At 49.3% G+C, this 8,821-nt stretch overlaps 1 protein-coding gene and 1 long non-coding RNA gene across 2 annotated transcripts; one reads left to right on the top strand and one right to left on the bottom strand.

Moving 5' to 3' along the window:
* Positions 1-105: 105 nt before the first annotated feature.
* LOC102090892 (argininosuccinate lyase-like) lies at positions 106-8,779 on the bottom strand. The gene is made up of 16 exons (XM_065037037.1): positions 8,558-8,779; positions 6,718-6,912; positions 5,908-5,991; positions 5,523-5,579; positions 4,859-4,956; positions 4,438-4,515; positions 4,112-4,189; positions 3,631-3,683; positions 3,137-3,199; positions 2,815-2,929; positions 2,112-2,196; positions 1,878-1,937; positions 1,530-1,613; positions 1,191-1,271; positions 836-942; positions 106-347 (listed from the first exon to the last, which is right to left on the bottom strand). The coding sequence occupies exons 1-16, from the start codon at positions 8,567-8,569 to the stop codon at positions 197-199; spliced, it is 1,401 nt and encodes a 466-aa protein (XP_064893109.1). The 5' UTR covers positions 8,570-8,779; the 3' UTR covers positions 106-196.
* LOC135575908 (uncharacterized) lies at positions 5,546-8,639 on the top strand. Its single transcript, XR_010467350.1, has 3 exons — positions 5,546-5,685; positions 7,807-7,881; positions 8,456-8,639. It is a non-coding gene; the product is annotated as an uncharacterized LOC135575908 (long non-coding RNA).
* Positions 8,780-8,821: the final 42 nt, after the last annotated feature.

Raw genomic sequence — 8,821 nt, 5'->3', positions numbered from 1 at the left:
CATCTCATTCACATTCACACACCAGTGGACATTTCCCCAAGCCTCGCTAGGGCCAAAGAAGCCCAGCTCAGTCTTGCCTCACAGAAGAAAGACAGAAGACAGGAGTGTCAGTGAACTACAATGCAACCCAGTGTTTATTAACTCCAGATTAGTGTGATAGGCACAATGCTGCATCCATGGGATATCTCCCCACACTCTAAGCTTGTTCCTTATGTCGCTTCAGCAGCTCCCGCAGCTGCTCGATCTGGGCAGTCACGCTGCTCTTGGCGGTGCCACCCAAGGCCGTGTACTGCTCCACGCTGTTGACAACATTGAAGACCTGGGAGACATCGCTGCCAAACAGGGGGCTGGGGAGGCAAAGAGAAGAGGTGTGAGTGGAGAGCGCTGGGGCTGGTGGCTGCTTTATGTGCTCAGTGCCTGCAGGGAGGGTGAGGGGGCAGAGATGGAGCCTTTTTCCAAGGGAAAAGATCTGCTGCAGCCCTGCTTGTGCACTTGGAGTGCCTGGCAGCCGCTGCTGGTGGCAGACCAAGAGTCAGCTCTGAGGCAAGACTGATAAGTTTGGAGTGAAACTGGTGCTTCCAGGTCATGGTATGAGTTTCTTCCAGTCCCTCCCAGTACTGGCTGCCCAGGCCCCACTGGAGTTGAGTGGGAGTGATGTTGTAGCCCATCAGTGTTTTCTGGCCCATTGGTAGCAGTGTTGATGTTCAGACCAGGAGGATTTGGGGAGCTGTCTGGCCCAGGCATTTTGGGAAAGGGCACCATAAAGAGGCCCATACAAGGGAGGCTGATACGTGTGTGTTGAGTGGAGTCTTGGCAAAGCAATAGTGCAACAAACCTGATGCTCTTCAGGTCATCCAGGCTGAGATTATTGAGGGTGATGCCTTTAGACTCGGCGAGGTGGACGGCCTTCCCACAGGCAACATGGGCTTGTCTGAATGGCATCTGCAGTGAGAAGCAGAGGCTGCAGTCAGTGACCAGGTAACTGGGGTACAGCCTCAAAGGAAAAAATGGATGTGCTCCCTTTTTTGGTTGGCTTGTTTTCACTTAGGGTAATGCCATGTGAATCCAGGTTTGCTGACCCAGACTGATAATCACCTGGGGACAGAACAGAAGGCCTCATCTCAGGCCCTTGCTGAGCAGTATTCTGCATCCAAACAAATCATATCTCCACGTCTCCCTCTGATACTTACTCCTTTACGAACCAAGTAGAGAGCCAGGTCAGTTGACAGCATCTCAGGGCTCAGAGCCTTCTCCATGTTCTCCTTGTTGATCTGCAGAAGAAGGGTAAGAAGGAGACATTATCAGCTCTACCTTGAAGATGCATTAGCAGTCATGGTGAGGGGACTTAATCTGGAAGGGACATGGCTCTAAAAGGACCCTCTGACCTCCTGAGTAGCTGACAGTGGGGGCCATAATGAGCAGTATGGGTGATGAACTGAAGAGCCCTCATCTTAAAATGAGTCTAGAGCTCTTTTGCCTGTGTTACTCAGAATGTGCCCCTCAGCTGTGTTCAAGAGGTGAAGTCTTACCTGGAGGGTAGAAATCACTCCAGTGGCAACCTGGAGCACAGCATTCAGGGTGTCCACAACATCAAAGACAGCCTCCTTGTCTTCCTGCATTAGAAGAGGGATGGAAATGGCTGTAAGTCAACCTGATGCAGCTCAACAGCCAAAGCATTTCAGCCACCAGAGCAGCCTGTCATCCCAGGGGCTCCTGCTCAGGGGTTTCAGCTGCAGCATGTTGTGCATCAGCCCCTTCCTCAGCACCCCACACACAAGCAGGGTCTGCACAGGGAAGGGCAGTGGCAGGAGTGTTCAAGAGCAGAAGGTGGCTGTGTCTGCTCAGAGAGATGGTGTGAGAACTAACATCTGTTCTACCTGCAGATCCTTGTTGTAGGTGCTTGGAAGTCCTTTGAGCACCATGAGGATGGCAGCCAACTGCAGAGAGAAACAGGTGAGGCGGTTAGTTCTGGAGAGGGAAGCACATTGCCCCAGCAGAGGCTCAGAGCCTGGACTGGGCACATTGCTTTACTCAGAGGCAAGAAAGGGGAGGATTCTTCAGTCCCAGTATGAGTAATTTCCCCATCCCACTTCTTTGTTTAGCAGGCTCACCCGTCCGAACACACGACCAGCTTTGCTGCGGATCAGTTCCAGGCTATCGGGATTCTTCTTCTGAGGCATCAGGCTGCTGCCAGTGCTGAAAGAAAGGCGTGCGGTGTGTAACGGTGAGCAATACTCTAGTTCCTACAGGTCATGCAGCATATTGGCCCAGCCCTCCAAACCCAACACATAGGTCCCACTTTCCCAGATACCTTTCTAGGGTGTAGAACAGTGCACTGAACTTCTCATGTTTCCCACATGAGGGCCTTTGTTTTTGCAGATTTGTATGCAGCAAGTACACAGTCCCACCTCCCAAAGGAGAAGCAAAGAGGAGCCTTCCCCCAGAGCCCCTCCAAAGAAGCCCTTCCTCAGAGAAGGAGGGCTGTGGTTGTGCTGCCATGAGAGACAGAAAATCTCCTGGATTGCAAACCCAGCTAATTAAGGAAGGACTTTGGCAGGCATTGCCAGCAGAGGAGGAAGTTCTATCTGCCAGCAGTTTCTGGGGAGGAGTGTCTGGTGAATGCAAACTTGGTTGTGTTACCAGAATCAGAAATAAGTGATCATTAGCGGGGAATTTTTACCCTAAGGCTGCCTTTCTTCCAGCCTTGTAATGCTGTGTCAGCCTTGTGCAGCAGGGAGACCCCAACCACTGTCTCACTCTCCCTGATGAGAGAGATAGCTGAGGAGAATTACGCCCCAGAGACAAGAGACCTACCTGTAAGCATCAGAGAGGGTCAGAAAGCCAAACTCGCTGGTACTGTAGATGATGAGATCTTCAGCCATCTTGCTGAGGTGGATCATCAGCAGGGTGGCAACGGAGAGGAATTCCACTGCAGAGAGGGCAGGAAATCAGGAGGTGAAAAGGTGCTTTTTTGCTTGACAATCCAGGGAGCCCTGACTGGAGTTGATTTATGAGCAAACAGATTTTCTGTATAATTACTTCCTAGTGAGGGACTTCAGTGCCCTTGTTAAAGGAGTTCAGCTGCAAAGGTCTCAGAAGCTTGCTTCTGGAACAGTGGTGGGAAGATGAGACTTACCCACAGAGTCTCTCTCGCTAACAGCGTCCATGCTGTTGAGGCTGATGGAGGCAAAGTCCAGCTCTGTAAGGAAGGTGATGGATGGAGGAGATCAGGCTTTGCTCGTCTGGAGCTTGCATGGAACAACTGTCTCAGCGTGGAGGTGACTGTGAGCCCTTGAGTAGTCCCAGGAACACAAACATGCAGAGCGCAGTTTTGTTATTAGCACCAGGCAGCTAGTGTGCAGCAGGGTTGGCTCTGGTTATGCTTCAACCCTACAAGCATCTGCTGTCTCATGGTAGTAAAAAGCCTTCTGGCTTACTGAGTCACTAGGAGCTGCCTCCCACCTGTGTCATTGAGTATCAGAGCACAGTCTGTTTTTTGTATTTATTACCTTCCATCCCTATGTTAAGGTGCTGCAATGCATCCAAAATAACATCAGGACAATGTATCAATGCTTCCCTACTCCCAGGTATGAGTAGTCCTGTGCCTCTCAGTCATAGGGAGATACTTACCACTACGCAAAAGCTCTCTATCAATTTCCAGTGGGTTGCCAGCCAGAGCACCACTGCCAGGGGAGAAAGAAACAGAAGTCATGCCTCATACCTTGCACATGCCAACCAAAAGTGAGCTCTAGCAGGCAGAGATGACACCTCTCTGAAGATTTCCTTCCGAAGCTCATTCTGGTGTCACACAATGTGGCCTGAGGCTCCAAACTCTGGACTAAACCAGAAGTTCTCTTCTGAAGAGGGAGTTTTGCTTGATGAAAACCTTGCAGTTCTTGATTTCAAGAAGAGAGAACAGTGTCTCTGTGGTGAGAGTCTTCTCTTTGGAAGACTCTCCTCTTTGGTGAGAAAAGCAGGGCTTGCGACCTCACAGCTCCGCAGCACATATGGTATACAAACCCTAGTGCTTCAGGAGATGTAAAGATCTGCCTGTTAGCCACTTCACAAGGCAAAGTGTGGCCCAAAGGATTACATAGAAAGTGAGCTTTACCTTCCCAAAGGCAAGACATTGATCCTCCTCTTCACTTCTCCCAGGCGTTCAGAATCACGGGTCAGAGCAACAGCGTGGCTGGGAAAGGATGTGAGAGATAAAGCACCCAAAGTCAGAAAATGTCACACAACCCAAGAGGTAACTGTGGCCAAAAGACAGAGTGTACAGGGAGCTGGCTTTCACTCAGTGCTTAGGTCCTGGGTTGGTCAGAGCCACACAGGATCACGAGGATGCAAGGTTAGCTCTGGTTTGTCACCCACCACTGTCCTCACAGGAGGCCCCAAGGTGGAGAAGGCTTCCTGCAGCCAAGTGTACAAGGTGCTTACCTGAGCAAGAACTGGCTCCATCTGATGGGCTGAGCTTTCTGCAGGTGGGTGTAGCCAGGCAGGATGACATCGATTTCTCTGCATGTGAAAGGAGACAAAGAGGTGAGCAGCAGCTGTCAGGACAGAGGGCAGTGGCAGGTACACTGCAGGGTTTTGTGGCAAGGTGACAAACAGAACTTCTTTAGCTTGTGTTGTGCTGAATTTGGTCTATGTGCTCCTGTCACCTGCTACCCAAGCATACTGGGTTTAGATCTCCCCATCCTGCAGTGTGGTGTGTCTGCCCTTGGCCTCCCTGGAAAACTGCCTGGTCCAGCAATCCATCTGTGGCAGGCAAAGTTCCCCAGCCCACCACTGGCTGGGAGTGTAATGTGTGAGGAGAGTTAGATGGGGATTAACACAGCTGATCTGGAAAAGGACTTACATGGCAGCGCGTTCCACCAGGGTCTTAATGAGCTGCAGGAGGTGAGTGGAGATGACAGAGAGGGAATTCTTCATGAACAACTTCAAGTCGGTCACAACCTGCATGAGATTGGCCACAGTCAGTCAAAGCAGAATGTGACATTCTTAGTGACCAAGTGTTGTTCAGCAGAAAGCCTTGGCAGCATTATCCCCTCTTTGTTCTATGTGATGGGAAGGGACATGGTTCTCTTACCAGATACATCCCTGGTCAATGATTCATGAAAGCTGCTGTATCTTGCTTTTCATGAACAGAACCAAAGTCCATTCTTTACAGCGGACTTTTCAGGTATTGTCATCTTTGGATCAGAAAATCCCCAACAGACACAAGTCTGTCATCATTAGAAGGACTGATCCTGAAAGATGCCTGATAGCCAGCCAGTAAAGTCATGGTTTCTGTAGGCTTTCAAAGGCTTTGCAAGTTTGTGGCCTTATACCACCTGGAAGCAAAGCTGCAGAGCCTGTAGCCCTGTGCAGATGAGTCACTGCAGCATCGCTGGTTTAATGCCCTAGGGAGTACATGCTGGAGAGAGTCAGAACATGCGAAAGATGGCATAAAGAAATTTGATTAAGGAACTGAGATGAGGGAGGGATAGAGAAGGAGGAAAAACAACCACTTCTGTACATACCTGATCATTCCTGCTTCTTCCAGTGTGCAGCTTTCCGGCTATGTCTCCAATCAGCTCCTGAGGACAAGAGGAGGATTTCTGTCAGTGTCTCAGTATTCTAAGGAGGAGACTCCATGTGAGCAGACCTGCTCCCTGCCTGGAAGGGACTCAGCTCTAGGATCCTGTAAGTAGCCATGGGATCTCTTCCGGGGAAGGGCAAGTTTGGGTTCTATGTTCGTACAGTGCCTCTTCCACAAAATGGGTCTTGGAGATACTTCATAGTGCGCTTGGGGTTTCAGTATCAAAAGGTCCGGAGGAATTTCACAGTGGGAAAGAGGCGCATGCACTTAATGTCAGGCAGATCTAGCTACAGAGGAACAGGAACAAGAGGTTAGGGGACCCAAACCTTTAGTCTGCGTTCGTTGGCAGTGTGGATATCCTCATCAGTTGGGGTCACCACAAAGACTCCTTTAGACCATTCCTCAGAGATCTACAAACACCAGCAGAAACACCAGTCAGCCACCACTGTTACCCTGCTGCGCGTCAGGGCTGTTAAGTGTCCCCAGCAAACAGCTTCTGCCATCCCAATGGAAATCAAAGTGTTAAATCTCATGCAAGCTCTGGTATTCCTGTTCTTTCAGGCCAGCGCTGGCTGCTTGCTCTGTGCAGATATTCTATAGTGCGCTGGTGGGATCCATCTCTCTACCTGTGATGATGCTGCAGTGTTATGGCTATAGAATTTAAGCAATGCAACGGAAGAGTGAGCTGAAATGTCAGTGATTGCTTTAGCATTGTCCACAAAAGTTTTCCTATATAAATATTGTATAGAGTCACCATTGTTCCTGGTGGGTGAGCAATAACAATGGATATTTTAAAACTGCTCACCTGCTGATTCATCTTTACTCCTATACAATCCATATGCATTGCCTCCTACTAACTCAGACAGGCAGACTCAAAGGGATCCCAAGTGCCAGCAGAAAAGGAATATTGATAATTCATACTGAAGCAATTCCTGGTGAATGTTCAGTGTGAAGAGGATGGGAGGGCAGGTCACACTGAGCACAACTCACCAAGGCTCCAGGGTCTAAACAACAGGACATGAGGACTTAAAATGGTGCTTTTTAGAACCGCAGATCAGGGCGACTACTACAGATGCTGTTTAGATAAGAAGCTATTTGTTTCCGCATGCACAACAGTTTCTGAAGGAAATAAATACCTTTTCCAGGCCACTCAGGGTCTTCTCCAGCTCACTTTTAGATAGGATTCCAGCCTTCTCCAAGGCTTTGGCATAAGCCATGCTCCCCTGGATATCAACTTCAGCCAGTCTCTGATCAATGGTAATGGAAGCATTGAGAATCTCCATGACTGGATCTGTGCTTCCACTGAATCTTCCTCCCCAAAGTTTATCCCCCTGAGAGAGAGGAAGAAGTTTATTAAAGAGGCGTAATAACTTCAGTTATGGTCCTATGCATGTAACATCCAGTGATCTGTTTGATTGACAGAGAGTTGTAGGCCAGCACAAGTCACATTATGAAGTGCTTGGAGTTACCATTTGAAGCATCTCCAGAGTCCATGATGTGCTTGCAAGCTTTGGCATAAGGTGAGCATAAAACTGGTTAAGGTGCAGACTCCAAAAAGGAAGGTCTAGGTATGTTTCAGCATCGAGAATACTCAGAAAAATAATTCAACACAAAGGTTTTAAAATACATAAAACCAAAAGTTGTTTTTCTACCCTAACCAAGATTCATAGAGTAACCACACACACTTGAATATGTCATCTGTATAACGACTTCACTGGGTGGCCCAAGACAGGTACACAATTCCAGTTATGCATCACAGCAGGGGTGCGTAAGCTTTTTTCACCAGTGATTCAGCAACTGAATGGATTCACTAGCTAAGAGCTGTGTATGTCACTTGACCAGAAGCTTTTTGCTTGTCTGGGTAAGACATCCACTGAAGCCCTAACTCTGGCAAACTCACACTGAAATGGATTTAAGTTTTACTCATGCAGATACCTTACAACTTATCTAAGATTTCAGAAGCAACTCCCCAGTGCTAGCAGGCACAAAACAGAAATTGCAGGACATTTAAAAGAAGGGCCTAAATACAATTGCCATTGCAGAGTGGGTCATAATTACTGATCTACTTGTTGTTTTAAACAGCTCTGTCAAGTTTCCTCTCACACTGTGCACTGTAACTACCATGGACAGCAAGAAGCTGGTGGGACAGCTGTAGACTAATCCGTGCCAGAGCTTTATCAGTCAGACACAGCACTGTTGAGTAACCTTGGAAACTTTTTCCCTAGTGACTGTCTCCACATCTCTGCCGATCCCTGCTGAAACAACATGCCTGGGAGGACAGCAGGAGAGAGCCTACAGAGGTAAGAGTGTCAGCATGTCTTCTTTGATATCTTTAAGGTAACTTTGTCAAAAAGCTGATGGAAGGCAGAGTGGGGAATCAGAATTGAAAAAGTGTTACAGATCCTCAGTGTGTACCCGGTGCCCACAGGAGCATGGCATGGGGGATGCTAAATTAAAGGCCAGTGCCAGAAGCCAAGTGCTTGAATGGGGAACGGGTCTATCCAGGTATAATTTCAATACTGTGTGTTTCCATTAAAGTAAGAAAGTCAGCAGAAACATTGCAACACATACATACTTGCAATCAGTAGAATCAAAACTGAAAGATTAACTTCAACTCGAGGACTCTCCATTACAGTGTGGCAGCTGATGGCCACTTGTCTGTAACCCAGAGCAGAGGAGGCCAGGGTTGTAGTGACCATTTGGAAGGCAGAGAGCATGACTAACTAAGATGATAGTCACGTCTCTCCTACCAATCACAGAAACTGAAAATACAGCTTTTGTACAGAGAAGTGTTTACACAAGCTGCTATAAAGCACCTCCCGCCTGAACGCAGGTTGTCAGGAATGAACCGCATCGCTCATTTGTCTCTCCCAGGTAGAGGGAAGAACCTGAAGGAAACGGCAGCGACTTGGATTTTAACTCGGTTGAGCTCATGTCTGTCAGAGCCCCCGCCGGAGAAGCAAAGTTCACTCTCACCTCGGCTGCCATTTCGGACGGCGTTGTGCTCGTGTGCGCAGCGATCCCGGCAACTGGTACAACCTGCGGAACAGCGAGAGGGGTGAGGCTCGGCTCAGCGCTGCCCCCGGTCCCGCTCCGCAGCGCGGTCCCAGCTGGTCCCTCCCGGTCCCGGCCCCTGGGCTCCGCTTTTACACACACGCCTTGGAACGGGGCTGGCGGCTCGTCCCGCCCCGGCGGGGTGGGGTGTCCCCGGGGTCGGCCCCGCGCCGGTCCCCCCTCCCC

The sequence above is a fragment of the Columba livia genome, chromosome 20, assembly GCF_036013475.1.
Source record: "Columba livia isolate bColLiv1 breed racing homer chromosome 20, bColLiv1.pat.W.v2, whole genome shotgun sequence".
In the NCBI taxonomy this organism is placed as follows: domain Eukaryota; kingdom Metazoa; phylum Chordata; class Aves; order Columbiformes; family Columbidae; genus Columba; species Columba livia.
Note: the sequence above shows the minus strand (reverse complement) of the source record. Positions and strands in the feature narration are given on the sequence as shown.